This window comes from Lepidochelys olivacea (assembly GCF_965140295.1).
Source record: "Lepidochelys olivacea isolate rLepOli2 genome assembly, chromosome: 14".
Taxonomy (NCBI): Eukaryota; Metazoa; Chordata; order Testudines; family Cheloniidae; genus Lepidochelys; species Lepidochelys olivacea.
The window spans coordinates 22,728,179-22,745,642 of NC_140424.1; the positions used below are offsets into that span (position 1 = coordinate 22,728,179).

The 17,464-nt window shown below is 46.1% G+C and overlaps 1 protein-coding gene across 3 annotated transcripts in view; it reads left to right on the forward strand.

The window, feature by feature from the left end:
- Nucleotides 1-17,464, forward strand: part of STX8 (syntaxin 8) — a 173,824-nt gene that overhangs the window by 27,252 nt on the left and 129,108 nt on the right. For all 3 annotated transcript variants that reach the window (XR_014714082.1, XM_084647599.1, XM_084647600.1), the window contains exons 5-6: nucleotides 6,994-7,118; nucleotides 9,555-9,647. Coding sequence is in view for 2 of the 3 variants with exons in the window: in XM_084647599.1 (XP_084503725.1) it covers nucleotides 6,994-7,118; nucleotides 9,555-9,647 (218 nt within the window). In the remaining variant the exon portion in view is untranslated. The remainder of the gene's footprint in view (nucleotides 1-6,993; nucleotides 7,119-9,554; nucleotides 9,648-17,464) is intronic.

Sequence of the window (17,464 nt, forward strand, 5' to 3'; positions counted from 1 at the left end):
CCTCTTGGGCAATCTGGTGTCTTTGTACTTTAAATCCATAAATACTGTTCTGATAACCAGGAATGGCCTGAAATGTGAATTAATCACCTAACCTGGCATGTGGTATGTGTAAATGAGAGCACACACTCAGTGGCCCACTGTGCTGCTCACATTCAATATGAATCTGTGAATCCAAGCTGAGGTGCTCTAGACACTGCGGAGAATGCTAGTGTATCTTCAAGGGAATGTTCAATTAATCATGCAGCCAATTGTCATTTGACCCAGGTTTTGTTTAAAGTTCAGTCTTGCTGATCATTCTTCTAAAGCTGGTAAGCCTTAATGTGTGGCCTTGGTCTAAAGTAAGCACTGGTTGACTAATCTAAGTTACTTGGGAAGTTTTATAAGAATTGTCAGTGAAACAATGCCTTCGGAAAGATAAGCCCCTACTTGTTAAGCAGTGACACAGCCCCCTGATTTTAAACCCCCTCATCTTTTATATTTGGGCACATTGCTAAGTCTTATAATTAGTTAAATCTGCTCCTGTAATCAAAAGCTATCTACACACTCCACTGCTCTGTGACGATTTCAAAGATTTAAGTGATTAACTTGGCGGAGGCAGTGGGTGGCTAATTGGATAAGCTTTAATCTTTACGCCACCAAAGCGAAACATGGTAAGATCAGAGGAAGTAGGAAGTTATGCGGTACTGTGTGGGAAGGTAGTTACCAAACATGTCAAAAAGATTATTGTAACAAGCAGAGCAGTTGTCTTGGCAAAACATCCGATGAAGTGAGCTGTAGCTCACGAAAGCTCACGAAAGCTCATGCTCAAATAAATTGGTTAGTCTCTAAGGTGCCACAAATCCTCCTTTTCTTTTTGCGAACACAGACTAACACTGCTGCTATTCTGAAAAGAATAAGGTGGAATATTAGAGAGACAGTTCCACAAATTTTTCCGAATTTGCTTGCATTAGCTTTTTAAAATGGCAAATATATTTGGATTCTTGCTTGCTGAGCTGTCAGAGCGGAGAGATTTACATATTCCTCTTTCTTTATTTTGACAATATCCAATTAGACGTCATTACCTTTGTTATGGTGTATATTCTCTCTTTGAACTACCAAACTGTAACGATGCTGGTTCTGGGGGGACCCAACTGAGAGTGGCAATTCAGGACAAATTGCTTGGGGTTTTTCCACCTCTAAGGCAAACCAGACCAGCCAGACAGAGAGGACTTTGGTTTTACCCCACTGGCTAACCACAAGTCACACAAGCAATTCCCTTAGACACCCCAGTTTCCCAGTATCACCACCAGTGCCACCCGTTATGGGGACAGATGATTATGAAAACCAATACCCCAGTAAAAGAAAAAAGGTTCTCTTGATCCCAAAGGACCAACCCCCAGACCCAGGTAAATATACAAATCAGATCTTACCCTCAAATCACGCTGTTGCCAATCCTTTAGAATCTAAAATCTAAAGGTTTATTCATAAAAGGAAAAAGATATAAATGAGAGCTAGAATTGGTTAACTGGAATCAATTACATTCAGTAATGGCAAAGTTCTTGGTTCAGGCTTGCAGCAGGGGTGGAATAAACTGCAGGTTCACATCAAGTCTCTGGAGTACATCCACAGCTGGGACAGGTCCTTCAGTCCTTGGTTCAAAGCTTCAGTGTAGCAAAGTCCCTCCAGAGGACAGAAGCAGGACTGAAGACAAGATGGAGGAGCTGCAGCAGCTTTTTATATTCTCTTGCCATGTGGTCTTTCTTTCTTGGTTCCAAAGACAAGTTGTCCCTCACACAGCCTGGAAAAACCTCAGAGCTCTCTCCATAGGCAGGTCCCTGCACACCTTGCCGAGTCCAAAGGCGTGTCTGCCTTCTCTCAGTGGGTCAGCTGTATAGCAGATGGTCCTTAAGGGGCCATCAAGCAGGCTAGGCAGAGCTGACACCAACTGATCTGGGGTGTTCCCCAGAAGCATAGCATAAGTTTGAATACAGACAGTATAGAGCCAATATTCATAACTTCAACTATAAAAATGATACACACACATAGACAGCATAATCATAACCAGCAAACCATAACCTTGTCTTAGACACCTCATTTGACCCCCTTTATATAAGATTTGGTGCCACTACAGGACCTTGGTTGCAACTATGTTCTATATGGTTCCAGTTCAAGTCAATAACGTGTCACAGAGTAGTTTTTAAATGGTTTTTAGATTCTCAAAAGTGTGGTGCTTTCATTTTATTGGGATCTGCAAAGAGGGTAGCAGTGACTGTGAACTATATGGAGTACTTAGGTTTCATCATTGCATTCTGGAGTTAATCTAGAAAAAAAAATTTCATGGTTTGTGTCCTTGTGAAATAAAACTTGCTTCACAATCACGTCAATAAATATACATAAGTTTGTATAGAGGCTTAAAAGCTGAAATACAGGGATAATCCAAACCACCAACTGTTCTAAACATGATAGAAAGCAAGCCAATGATTATAGCCATAAACCAAACTGCTTTCCGCTCTGCAATACTTAAATTCTCAGTATGGTCAGTACAGTTAAGTGAGATATCATGAGGTAGAATAAGCACTTAGTCCTGGATGAGCATGATTCATTATCTAAGCCTGGCAAATTCTTTACTTTCAACAAAAGAGAGTTCGATAAATATTGAAACTTTTATAAGTGCGAGCAGGTGTTAAGTGTGTTCTCAAGTTTAATTTTGACAGAGGATGTCATCTGAAATCTATAGTATGGAGATACACACACATATTCCTTTGCATTTATGTGTAGCCTTGATTTTATAGGTTTCAGAGTAGCAGCTGTGTTAGTCTGTATTCGCAAAAAGAAAAGGAGGCCTTGTGGCACCTTAGACTAACAAATTTATTTGAGCATAAGCTTTCGTGAGCTACAGCTCACTTCATAGGGAGCCGTGAATTCACGCTGAGAAGGGATGTTAAAATATTTTACAGCAGTGGTGGTTCCATTCTTAACCAGCAGATGCCTCTAGCTTACTGTATATCCTCACCGAATGGCTAGATGCCACTCCTGAACTTTGCTGAAATGAATGACCCTTCTGCAATGCTCTGTGGCCAAACCCTTCACTGAAAACATACAACCCATTTTGGTTACTTTCTCTGGTATTTTGCTCAGTTAATTTATTTTGTTTGATTTATAGAAGCCACAAAATCTGTGCAAGTATGCGAGTTGGAACTGTACATCATCCATTGCATGAACTGATGCCGATTTTTTTTATTTCTAATCCTACCTGAAGTTGTAAACTGCTCAGATTATGTGAGAAAGAGGCACTTGAAAGACCTCCTGAGGTTTTTGGTGAGGAGGTGTTGGGTAGAGTAGTATTTTAGAAATGTCCTGACTGTTTCTTCATTTTAGCTTAGTATACTATTGGTGAAGGTTCAGGAAGGATCTTTGTGCAGGAACCAGTCGTGCAATCTGCGCACACCCCAAACTCCCATAATTTAAACTGGGAGTTTGGGTGCGGAAGGACTGCAGACTGTATTATATACGCTTTCCATACCAGTCAACCAATATGCAGTTGAAAGTAGGGGATCCAGAAATCCGTCGTCATTGAGTAAATATTTTACAACTTGAATTTATATAACTTAACCAAAAGGGCACCCTGAAATATTGTTTTCCTGTGTAACCATGAAAACACCTGTAATACTATAGCTCAGTGGTTCTCCACCAGGGGTCCGGGGCACCCTAGGGGGCTGCAAGCAGGTTTCAGGGGGTCTGCCAAGCAGGGCCAGCATTACTCACTTGGGCCCAGGGCAGAAAGCTGAAGACCCACCCCATCGGGGAAGAAGCCTGGGGCCCTGAGCCCCACCACCTGGGGCTGAAGCCAAAGCCTGAGCAGTGTAGCTTTGCAGGGTCCCCTGTGGCATGGGGCCCCAGGCAACTGCCCTGCTTGCTATCCCCTAACGCGGGCCCTGGCTTTTATATGCAGAAAACCAGTTATTGTGGCAAAGGTGAGCCTTGGAGTTTTTATAGCCTGCTGGGTGGGCCTCCGAAAGAAAAAGGTTGAGAACCCCTGCTCTAGCTAACAGCCATAAGTCATTCTTTTTCTTTCTTTTAAATAAAATTTGAATACTGTTCCAATTCATGACAGGTTTCAGAGTAGCAGCCGTGTTAGTCTATATCCGCAAAAAGAACAGCAGGACTTGTGGCACCTTAGAGACTAACCAATTTATTTGAGCATAAGCTTTCGTGAGCTACAGCTCACTTCATCGGATGCATTCAGTGGAAAATACAGTGGGGAGATTTATATACACACAGAACATGAAACAATGGGTGTTACCATACACACTGTAACAAGAGTGATCAGGTAAGGTGAGCTGGAGGGTAGGGGTGGGGGTGGGGGCAACCTTTTGTAGTAGTGATCAAGGTGGGACATTTCCAGCAGTTGACAAGAACGGCTGAGGAACAGCGGCGGGGAATAAACATGGGGAAATAGTTTTACTTTGTGTAATGACCCATCCACTCCCAGTCTTTATTCTAGCCTAAGTTAATTGTATCCAGTTTGCAAATTAATTCCAATTCAGCAGTCTCTCATTGGAGTCTGTTTTTGAAGTTTTTTTGTTGAAGAATTGTCACTTTTAGGTCTCTAATCGAGTGACCAAAGAGAAAACACCATCCTGGCCACTATGGATGTAGAAGCCCTCTACACCAACATTCCACACAAAGATGGACTACAAGCCGTCAGGAACAGTATACCCGATAATGTCATGGCAAACCTGGTGGCTGAACTTTGTGACTTTGTCCTCACCCATAACTATTTCACATTTGGGGACAATGTATACCTTCAAATCAGCGGCACTGCTATGGGTATCTGCATGGCCCCACAGTATGCCAACAGACGTAGAACAATGCTTCCTCAGCTCTTGTCCCCTAATGCCCCTACTCTACTTGCTCTACATTGATGACATCTTCATCATCTGGACCCATGGAAAAAAAGCCCTTGAGGAATTCCACCATGATTTCAGTTTCCTTCCCACCATCAACCTCAGCCTGGACCAGTCCACACAAGAGATCCACTTCCTGGACACTACGGTGCTAATAAGCGATGGTCACATAAACACCACCCTATACCGGAAACCTACTGACCGCTATGCCTACCTACATGCCTCCAGCTTTCATCCAGACCACACCACACGATCCATTGTCTACAGCCAAGCTCTGCGATACAACCGCATTTGCTCCAACCCCTCAGACAGAGACCAACACCTACAAGATCTATATCAAGCATTCTTACAACTATAATACCCACCTGCTGAAGTGAAGAAACAGATTGACAGAGCCAGAAGAATACCCAGAAGTCACCTACTACAGGACAGGCCCAACAAAGAAAATAACAGAACGCCACTAGCCATCACCTTCAGCCCCCAACTAAAACCTCTCCAGCGCATCATCAAGGATCTACAACCCATCCTGAAGGACAATCCCTCACTCTCACAGATCTTGGGAGGACAGGCCAGTCCTTGCTTACAAGCCCCCCAGCCTGAAGCAAATACTCACCAGCAACCATACAACAGAACCACTAACCCAGGAACCTATCCTTGCAACAAAGCCCGTTGCCAACTGTGTCCACATATCTATTCAGGGGACACCATCATAGGGCCTAATCACATCAGCCACACTATCAGAGGCTCGTTCACCTGCACATCTACCAATGTGATATATGCCATCATGTGCCAGCAATGCCCCTCTGCCATGTACATTGGCCAAACTGGACAGTCTCTACGTAAAAGAATAAATGGACACAAATCAGACGTCAAGAACGATAACATTCAAAAACCAGTCGGAAAACACTTCAATCTCTTTGGTCACTCGATTACAGACCTAAAAGTTGCAATTTTTCAACAAAAACACTTCAGAAACAGACTCCAACGAGAGACTGCTGAATTGGAATTAATTTGCAAACTGGATACAATTAACTTAGGCTAGAATAAAGACTGGGAGTGGATGGGTCATTACACAAAGTAAAACTATTTCCCCATGTTTATTCCCCGCCGCTGTTCCTCAGCCGTTCTTGTCAACTGCTGGAAATGGCCCACCTTGATTATCCCTACAAAAGGTTCCCCCCACCCCCCATGCTCTCCTGCTGGTAATAGCTCACCTTACCTGATCACTCTCGTTACAGTGTGTATGGTAACACCCATTGTTTCATGTTCTGTGTGTATATAAATCTCCCCACTGTATTTTCCACTGAATGCATCCGATGAAGTGAGCTGTAGCTCACAAAAGCTTATGCTCAAATAAATTGGTTAGTCTCTAAGGTGCCACAAGTCCTCCTTTTCTTTTTGTTCCAATTAAGAGTGGGATTGTCTGATTTCTTGTGTTCACTTATGTCAAACGAAAAAATTCCGAGAAATCATTGTCTGACTTCCTTCTCCACAGTTGCTTTTTTGAAATGCAGAAAGTTTTCACTTACCAGACTTCTTCAGAGTACAGGGAATCAGTGCACTTGTCTAATCTATAGCTGTACTAGTGAACTGAACCATTATGCTGTCGGGGTATGCATACAGTACAGTACCACTAGAGTCTTAGAACTCCGCATCTGCATTTAAAAATAAAATATATTTATTCTTTACTGTATGGGGAAAAAGGGGAATGAATGAATATTCATGTAAAAACAATATCAGTGTTTTTTCATTGTGTAACAGTAGTCAAGTATTATGTTGTCTTGCGTGCTTACCATACAAGCAATGTAGTTAGATGTGTATATACTACCCGGTGTCCTGTAGAAACATGGTAATAGTATCTGCTACAAGATCATAATCTCACTCCCTTTTCTTCAGGCGGTGTAATGTACCCTATAAGGTAATTTTGTCGTAATAGTTCAGAAATTGTTCTCTGGCTAATGTGTTTGGAGGGAATTGCACGCAGTATGACAAGTGACTGTCTTGCAGCTTCATGATTATAAGCCAGTTGCTTGTGAGACAAATTGTAGAGGAAACAGGTTTTATTTAGAGGAATTTTTTTAAACTTAAAAAACCCAACCATTTTCAGATCTAGCCTAATGACTGGAGGGGTGAAACGAGGTGTGACCAACCCATGGCTCCTGGAAGAGACGGAGGAAACCAGCGGGCTTGGCTTTAATGAGATCAGACAGCAACAGCAGAGGATCATACAAGGTATAAGCTTATGTAATCTTGGTCAGTTTCTCAGAGTATTAAAAATCCATTCTAATTTTGTTTAGAAATGCTGTGAGATCTCAGAACCTTAGTTTCAGAGGGACAGTCTTTGGTTTCTTGCTCCAAAATCCTGGTGTTCTGTGGCATAAAACTTTCTTGCATTGGTCTTCCCCTTCAAATACTGCTGCTTTCACATGGTACAAGAGTACCAGGTTCTAAAGAACAACAAGGAGTATGGTGGCACCTTAAGGTCATTGTGAGCAGAGTGACCTGACAGTATCCTCCTTAAAGCAGCTCTACAAACTTCTCCTCCTCCATTTGCCCCAACCAATCTATTTTTACATACATTTTTTCATTGGGGTAAATGGGGAGTAGGTTTTGTCTGGGTGTGACATGTTTGCAAGGTTTCTTTAAAGTCATATGCAGATTACCCTCTGGGTCTGTTAGGTTATGATGCACACACAAACTACAGCCTACAATATGTACACTAGCAAAGCTGAGTGTGGCTGCAGTGGAAGAAGTGTTGTGTTGTAACACCAGTTGTGCAGCGAGGAACTATTGGGTACAGCTTGATTCGGTCCTGATTCAGCAGGTATTTCAGGACATGCCTAGCTTTAAGCATGTCACTAGTCTCATTGACTTCCACTAAGGCCCCTGCTAGCAGTATTGATTTATGCATGTTTAAGATTAGGCATGCCCTAGTGCTTGGAAACCTGGTCTTACTAGATAAGAATTGATGTATAATGACAATATCTGTTTTATTTCTAGAAGCTGGATTTTTTTCAAAGGGCCCCTAGGGGTTGAGCACCCAAATCCGACTGGCAACTGGGCACCTAACTCCCAGCCTGCATGCATTAGATGCAAATGAAGAAAGCTATGCTCATAATTCTCTGAATAGCATGGGTTCACAGATTGTATTTGGATAAATGAGAGGGCAGCAGCCATATGAGCGTTCAGAAGCGGGGTGGCCTCGCACACGGCTAGGGGTTCGTCCTGTTCTTCCCAGTCCTAACTGGGGGTCTCTGCTCTGCCCGGCTCACTCACTCCCGTGACAGCAGGGCTGCAGAGGGCACCCTGCACTACTGCAGGAGCCATGCAGGAGCAGGGTGGCCTCCCCTTGGCCAGGGGCTCATCTTCCGCTGCCACCTCCTCGCAGTCCTGGCCAAGGGTCTCTGCTCTATTAGCTGAACCTCTGCTTTATCCAAAACCCTTCCTTGTCTTCCAGAATGAGAGAGACGTGGGGGACAGAGAAGGGGTTCGGATAATAGGGTTTCGGATAGACGGGAGCATGCAATTCAGTGTTTAACATTGAGGATGATCGAATGAAATAAATCTCTACGTAGTCAAGTTGTATTTTAATCGGCACATGAACTGGTGTGTGGAGTTACATGGCAGGAGAATAGCATCAACTCTATTTTGAACGTTTGGGAGTCAGCTTTAAACACTGCTGGCATATGGTGGGTATTAAACTTATCTGAGTGTGTGTGTGCGTCGTGAACATGTGGGGACACACATGGGCTGGAAAGGTTCTTTGTTAGGTGGGATGTTGGGCATTCAGCACTCTAGGAGGCAAACAGACTCTGGATGTACAGATCAATATTTTGACCTCTGATTCTCTGGCTGCAGCTTAGCAATATCTGGCTCTTCACGCAGCCTCGCCCTACGTAGTGTTTTTTGCCTTTCAGCAAGTGGTTAACCATAGCAGTTCTTCCTTGCAGCATCCTTTATAATGCCACTTGTGGGCCTCCTGTGTAGTAAGAGCTGCAGATCACAAATGAGGTGCGTTTTCAGGGCTGCATGGGGCCCACAGACTGTCCATATTGCCCTTGGAGACTGTCCATATTGTGCCAAGGTGGGGATTGGGGAGCCTTGACAGAGCTGTGTGGGGAAATTTTAAATTGTAGCTGCCTTCTTTATATCCGGCTCTGTTAATGCTCTTGGTCTCCCTCTTGCACGCATGCTATATTCTCTCTCAGCTTTAAAAAACCTATTTGAATTCCTTGGCGCTTGCATCACCTGTTTGTCTTTTAGTCATGTTAAAACCTCCTTGGAAAATCAAAAAGGGTAATCAAGGGCCTATATATGTGTGCCAGAAATTCCAGGGCATTTATGATTGAGTAACAGCTGTATGTTCAGTTTCTGGATTTTTTGGGACTCGGCTGAATATCTTGACCAGAGCAGACAAATTAATTACCCATCATTCACATTATTTTTATTATCTAAAATCTGCTGCTGCAATAGGAATTCATTGTCATGCTGGTGATGTCTCTCTTTGTTAATGTAGTTTAACCCTCTTTGCACACACAGCAGATCTTTGCCCCCTTGCATGTCTTCTGGCATAGTTTAACACTCTGGATTAGCTTGCATCCTCTACAGGATGCAGCATGGCATATCAGCAGGGGTTTTAATGTATTTTATTTTCTTGTTTCTGTGCAGAGCAAGATGCTGGGCTTGATGCTCTCTCCTCAGTCTTATCGAGGCAAAAACAAATGGGGCAGGAAATCGGGAATGAGCTGGAGGAACAGAATGGTAAGAACAGCAAAAGTTAATTTATTAAATGGAAAAACCATGGTTTTTCTAGCTTATCAAGTTTATTGTAGGCCCTACAGGAAACGCGCAGTATACTGCTACTATTCAAACAGTAGCAAGACAATACTGTGAGGGGTTTTGTGTCAATAACTGTGTCATCAGTCGATAAACTAGTTGATTTGTTTTGTTATGCTACTTTCCTTCTCGTAAACAATGTACAGGATCTGACACTGAGCCCTGGTCTACACTACGAGTTTTGGTCGAATTTAGCAGCGTTAGATCAATTTAACCCTGCACCCGTCCACACAAAGCCATTTTTGTCAACATAAAGGGCTCTTAAAATCGATTTCTGTACTCTTCCCCGACGAGGGGATTAGCTCTGAAATCGACATCGCTGGGTTGAATTTGGGGTAGTGTGGACGCAATTCGATGGTATTGGCTTCCGGGAGCTATCCCAGAGTGCTCCATTGTGACTGCTCTGGACAGCACTTTCAACTCAGATGCACTAGCCAGGTACGCAGGAAAAGCCCCGGGAACTTTTGAATTTCATTTCTTGTTTGGCCAGCGTGGCAAGCTCATCAGCACAGGTGACCATGGAGTCCCAGAATCACAAAAGAGCTCCAGCATGGGCCGAACGGGAGGTACTAGATCTCATTGCTGTTTGGGGAGATGAATCCGTATTATCAGAACTCTGTTCCAAAAGACGAAATGTCAAAATATTGCAAAAATCTCCAAGGGCATGATGGACAGAGGCTACAACAGGGACCCGCAGCAGTGCCGAGTGAAAATTAAGGAGCTCAGGCAAGCCTACCAAAAAAACAGAGGCAAATGGCCGCTCCGGGTCAGAGCCTCAGACATGCCACTTCTATGACAAACTGCATGCAATTCTAGCGGGGGGCCCCTACCACTACCCCACCCCTCTCCGCAGACACCTGCAAGGGGGGAGTCTCATGCAACAGGGATGAGGATTTTGGGGACGAGGAAGATAGCGCACACCAGACAAGTGGAGAAACCGTTCTCCCGAACAGCCAGGAACTGTTTATCACCCTGGATCCGATACCCTCCCAACGCGGGCTCCCAGACCTTGAAGGCAGAGAAGGCAGCTCTGGTGAGTGTACCTTTGTAAATATAATACACGGTTTAAAAGCAAGCGTGTTTAATTTGCCCTTAAGACATGGGATGCATTTGCGGCCAGTACAGCTACTGGAAAAGTCTGTTAACGTGTCTGGGGATGGGGCAGAAATCCTCCAGGGACATCTCCATGAAGCTCTCCTGGAGGTACTCCCAAAGCCGTTGCAAAAGGTTTCTGGGGTTTCTTATTCCGTCCTCCATGGTAGGACACTTTACCACGCCAGGTCAGTAGCACATAGTCTGGAATCATTGCATAACAAAGCATGGCAGCATATGGTCCTGGTGTTTGCTGGCATTGAAGCAACATCCGTTCTTTATCTCTCTGTGTTATCCTCAGGAGAGTGATTATCCCAGAGAATTGGGTGTGGGGGTTTGTGCTGCATGTTAACCAGAAAACTGCAGCCCCTCCTTTTAAATGACCAACCCAACGGGTGCTTGGTATGGGAAAGGAGAGTGCTGCTGTTTGAAACCATTCCCACATGTTATGAAGGTTGAAGAAGCCGAAAAACTGTGGCTTACCATGGCTGCCTGCAAGCCGAATTCTGTTGCCCAGCCCTGCGTGTGTGATCTCTCTCACCAAACTGGCAGGCCCTCAATATAAGAGGCAAAATGCAACCTTGTACTGAAAGCACATGTGCTATGTAATGTTAACAGCTTAGTTCACTGTGAAAGTCTACCCATTGTTCTCTAAAATATGTCTTTTTAAATACTACTCTCCCTTTTTTTCCTCCCGCAGCTGCAAATGTTTCAACACTCCCCCTAAGATTTCCATCCCAGAGGCTAGTGCAGATAAAAAGGCGAAAAAAACGCACTCGCAATGAAATATTCTCTGAGCTCATGCAGTCCTCCCGCACTGAAAGAGCTCAGCAGAATGCGTGGAGGCAAACAATGTCAGAGTCCAAGAAAGCACAAAATGAATGAGAGGATAGGAGGGACGCGTGAGAGGATAGATGGCTGGAGCAGCAGGAGAGGTGGCGGCAGCATGATGAGAGGAGGCAGGATGCAATGCTGAGGCTACTGGGGGATCAAACTGATATGCTCCGGTGTCTGGTGAAGCTGCAGGAAAGGCAGCAGGAGCACAGACTGCCACTGCAGCCCCTGTGTAACCGACCGCCCTCCTCCCCAAGTTCCATAGCCTCCTCACCCAGACGCCCAAGAATGCAGGGGGGCCCTCCGGGCACCTAACCACTCCACCCCAGAGAACTGCCCAAGCAACAGAAGGCTGGCATTCAATAAGTTTTGAAGTGAGGTGTGGCCTTGTCCTTCCTTCATCCACCCCCCCCCCCCGGTGCTTCCCTCCTCCCCCACCCTTCCTGGGCTACCTTGCAGTTATCCCCCTATTTGTGTGATGAATTAATAATGAATGCATGATTTTGAAACAACAATGACTTTATTGCCCCTGCAAGCGGTGATCGAAGGGGGGAGGGCGGTTGGCTTACAGGGAAGTAGAGTGAACCAAGGGGGTGGGTTTTCATCAAGGAGAAACGAACAGAACTTTCACATCGTAGCCTGGCCAGTCATGAAACTGGTTTTCAAAGCTTCTCTGATGCGCAGCACGCCCTTCCCTCCCTCCTTCCATGAAAGCAAGGGCAGACAATCGTTTTTGCCTGTTTTCTTGAGTTACCTGTGCAGATGCCATACCACGGCAAGCATGGAGCCTGCTCAGCTCACAGTCACCGTATGTTTCCTGGGTGCTGGCAGACGTGGTACTGCATTGCTACACAGCAGCAGTTTATTGCCTTTTGGCAGCAGACAGTGCAGTATGAGTGGTAGCCGTCGTCGATGTAGTCCTGGGTGCTCTTTTATCCAACCTCGATGAGGTCAGGGGCGCCTGGGCAAACATGGGAGTGACTCAGCCAGGTCATTTCCCTTTTAAGTTTCGTCTCATGGCGATTCAGTCCTACCGGCAGTGCACTGTCTTTTAATCTGCAGCCAGCAGAAGACGATGGCCAGCAGTCATACTGCACCGTCTTCTGCCGAGCACCCAGGAGATGACGAAGGCTAGTGGTCGTACTGCACAGTCTGCTGCCAGCAAGATGTATAAAGATAGATGAAGTGGCTCAAAACAAGAAATAAACCAGATTTGTTTTGTGTTCATTTTCTCCTCCCTTCCTCTGTGAAATCAACGGCCTGCTAAACCCAGTTTTGAGTTCTAGCCTTGAGGGGGCCATTCAGTTTCTTGCAAAGCCACCCCCTTTGTTGATTTTAATTCCCTGTAAGCCAACCCTGTAAGCCATGTCGTCAGTCGCCCTTCCCTCCGTCAGGGCAACAGCAGACAATCGTTCCGCGCCTTTTTTCTGTGCAGACGCCATACCACGGCAAGCACGGAGCCCGCTCAGATCACTTTGGCAGTTAAGAGCACATTAAATACCATGCGCATTACCAAGCAGTATATGCAGCACCAGAACCTGGCAAAGCGAAACCGGGTGAGTAGGCGATGTCAGCGCGGTGACGAAAGTGATGAGGACATGGACACAGACTTCTCTTAAAGCAGGGGCCCTGGCAATGTGGGCATCATGGTGCTAATGGGGCAGGTTCATGCGGTGGAACGCCGATTCTGGGCTCGAGAAACAAGCACAGACTGGTGGGGACCACATTGTGTTGCAGGTCTGGGACGATTCCCAGTGGCTGTGAAACTTTTGCATGCGTAAAGGCACTTCCATGGAACTTTGTGACATGCTTTCCCCTGCCCTGAGGCGCAATAATACCAAAATGAGAGCAGCCCTCACAGTTGAGAAGCTAGTGGTGATAGCCCTGTGGAAGCTTGCAACGCCAGACAGCTACCGGTCAGTCGGGAATCAATTTGGAGTGGGCAAATCTACTGTGGGGGCTGTGGTGATGCAAGTAGCCAACGCAATCAAAGATCTGCTGATATCAAGGGTAGTGACCCTGGGAAATGTGCAGGTCATGGTGGATGGCTTTGCTGCAATGGGATTCCCTAACTGTGGTGGGGCCATAGACGGAATCCATATCCCTATCTTGGCACCGGAGCACCAAGCCGGCGAGTACATAAACCGCAAGGGGTACTTTTCGATAGTGCTGCAAGCTCTGGTGGATCACAAGGGACGTTTCACCAACATCAACGTGGGATGGCCGGGAAAGGTACATGACGCTCGCATCTTCAGGAACTCTGGTCTGTTTCAAAAGCTGCAGGAAGGGACTTTATTCCCAGACCAGAAAATAACTGTTGGGGATGTTGAAATGCCTATAGTTATCCTTGGGGACCCAGCCTACCCCTTAATGCCATGGCTTATGAAGCCATACCCAGGCAACCTGGACAGTAGTCAGGAGCTGTTCAACTACAGGCTGAGCAAGTGCAAAATGGTGGTAGAATGTGCATTTGGACGTTTAAAGGCGCGCTGGCGCAGTTTACTGACTCGCTTAGACCTCAGTGAAACCAATATTCCCACTGTTATTACTGCTTGCTTTGTGCTCCACAATATCTGTAAGAGTAAGGGGGAGACGTTTATGGCGGGGTGGGAGGTTGAGGCAAATCGCCTGGCTGCTGGTTACGCTCAGCCAGACACCAGGGTGGTTAGCAGAGCAGAGGAGGGGGCAGTGCGCATCAGAGAAGCTTTGAAAACCAGTTTCATGACTGGCCAGGCTATGGTGTGAAAGTTCTGTTTGTTTCTCCTTGATGAAACTTCTTGCCCCTTGGTTCACTCTACTTCCCTGTAAGCTAACCACCCTCCCCTCCTCCCTTCGATCACTGCTTGCAGAGGCAATAAAGTAATTGTTGCTTCACATTCATGCATTCTTTATTAATTCATCACACAAATAGGGGGATAACTACCAAGGTAGCCCAGGAGCGGTGGTGGAGGAGGGAAGGACAAGGCCACACAGCACTTTAAAAGTTTAAAACTTATTGAATGGCAGCCTTCTGTTGCTTGGGCAATCCTCTGGGGTGGAGTGGCTGGGTGTCCGGAGGCCCCCCCCCTGCATTCTTGGGCGTCTGGGTGAGGAGGCTATGGAACTTGGGGAGGAGGGCGGTCGGTTACACAGGGGCTGTAGCGGCGGTCTGTTCTCCTGCTGCGTTTCCTGCAGCTCAACCATACGCTGGAGCATATTACTTTGATCCTTCAGCAGCTTCAGCATTGACTCCTGCCTCCTCTCATCACGCTGCCGCCACCTTTCAGCTTCAGCCCGCCACCTCTTCTCCCGGTCATTTTGTGATTTCCTGCACTCTGACATTGCCTCCACGCATTCGTCTGTGCTCTGTCAGTGTGGGAGGACAGTATGAGCTCAGAGAACATTTCATCGCGTTTTTTTTGCCTTCTAATCTTCGCTAGCCTCTGGGAAGGAGAAGATCCTGTGATCCTTGAAACACATGCAGCTTACTCTTTCACGGTAAACCCTGCTGTTAACCTTACATACATAGCACATGTGCTTTCGTTTCAAGGTCGCCTTTTGCCTCCCTCCAGCGTGCGGCTAGTCCCTTCCCCCTCCCCGTGGCTAACAGTGGGGAACATTTCTGTTCAGCCACAGGCAAACGGCCCATCAGGAACAGGCACCTCTGAATGTCCCCTTAAGAAAAGCACCCTTTTTCAACCACTTGACCATGAATGATATCACTCTCCTGAGGATAACACAGAGAGATACAGAACGGATGTTGTTTGAACGCCAGCAAACATACACTGCAATGCTTTGTTCTACAATGATTCCCAAGTACGTGCTACTGGCCTGGAGTGGTAAAGTGTCCTACCATGGTGCCCTCCCCAGAAACCTTTTGCAAAGGCTTTGGGAGTACATCCAGGAGAGCTGCGAATGCCAGGGCAAATTAATCATTAAACATGCTTGCTTTTAAACCATGTATAGTATTTTAAAAGGTACACTTACCAGAGGTCCCTTCTCCACCTGAAGGGTCCCAGAGGCAGCCTTGGGTGAGTTCGGGGGTACTGGCTCCAGGTCCAGGGTGAGAAACAGTTCCTAGCTGTTGGGAAAACCGGTTTCTCCGCTTGCTTGCTGTGAGCTATCTACAACCACCTCATCATCATCATCATCTTCCTCATCCCCAAAACCTGCTTCTGTGTTGCCTCCATCTCCATTGAAGGAGTCAAACAATACGGCTGGGGGTAGTCGTGGCTGAACCCCTAAAATGGCATGCAGCTCATCATAGAAGCGGCATGTTTGGGACTCTGACCCGGAGCGGCCGTTCGCCTTTCTGGTAGGCTTGCCTGAGCTCCTTAAGTTTCACGCGGCACTGCTTCGGGTCCCTGTTATGGCTTCTGTCCTTCATGCCCTGGGAGATTTTGACACATTTTCATAGAATCATAGAATATCAGGGTTGGAAGGGACCTCAGGAGGTCATTTAGTCCAACCCCCTGCTCAAAGCAGGACCAATCCCCAACTAAATCATCCCAGCCAGGGCTTTGTCAAGCCTGACCTTAAAAACTTCTAAGGAAGGAGATTCCACCACCTCCCTAGGTAACACATTCCAGTGTTTCACCATCCTCCTAGTGAAAAAGTTTTTCCTAATATCCAACCTAAACCTCCCCCACTGCAACTTGAGACCATTACTCCTTGTTCTGTCATCAGCTACCACTGAGAACAGTCTAGATCCATCCTCTTTGGAACCCCCTTTCAGGTAGTTGAAAGCAGCTATCCAATCCCTCCTCATTCTTCTCTTCCTCAGACTAAACAATCCCAGTTCCCTCAGCCTCTCCTTTAAGTCATGTGTTCCAGTCCCCTAATCATTTTTGTTGCCCTCCGCTGGACTCTTTACAATTTTTCCACATCCTCCTTGTAGTGTGGGGCCCAAAACTGGACCCAGTACTCCAGATGAGGCCTCACCACTGTCGAATAGAGGGAAACAATTACGTCCTAAAATGCCATTGGCCTTCTTGGCACAAGGGCACACTGTTGACTCATATCCAGCTTCTCGTCCACTGTAAGCCCTAGGTCCTTTTCTGCAGAATTGCTGCCGAGCCATTCGGTCCCTAGTCTATAGGAGTGCATGGGATTCTTCCATTCTAAGTGCAGGACTCTGCACTTGTCCTTGTTGAACCTCATCAGATTTCTTTTGGCCCAGTCCTCTAATTTGTCTAGGTCCCTCTGTATCCTATCCCTACCCTCCAGCGTATTTACCTCTCCTCCCAGTTTAGTGTCATCTGCAAACTTGCTGAGGGTGCAATCCACATCATCCTCCAGATCATTTATGAAGATATTGAACAAAACCGGCCCGAGGACCGATCTTTGGGGCACTCCACTTGATACCGGCTGCCAACTAGACATGGAGCCATTGGTCACCTCCCCTTGAGCCCGACAATCTAGCCAATTTTCTATCCACTTTATAGTCCATTCATCCGGCCCATACTTCTTTAACTTGCTGGCAAGAATACTGTGGGAGACAGTGTCAAAAGCTTTGCTAAAGTCAAGGAATGATACGTCCACCGCTTTCCCCTCATCCACAGAGACAGTTATCTCGTCATAGAAGCCAATTAAATTAGTCAGGCTTGACTTGCCCTTGGTGAATCCATGTTGACTGTTTCTGATCACTTTCCTCTCCAAGTGCTTCAGAATTGATTCCTGCTCCATGATTTTGGCATTTCGAAAATTGGAATGTAGTTCTGATAGCACGGATTACTCTCCCCATACAGCGATCAGATTCCGTACCTCCCATTTGGTCCATGCTGGAGCTCTTTTGCGATTCTGGGACTCCATCATGGTCACCTCTGCTGATGAGCTCT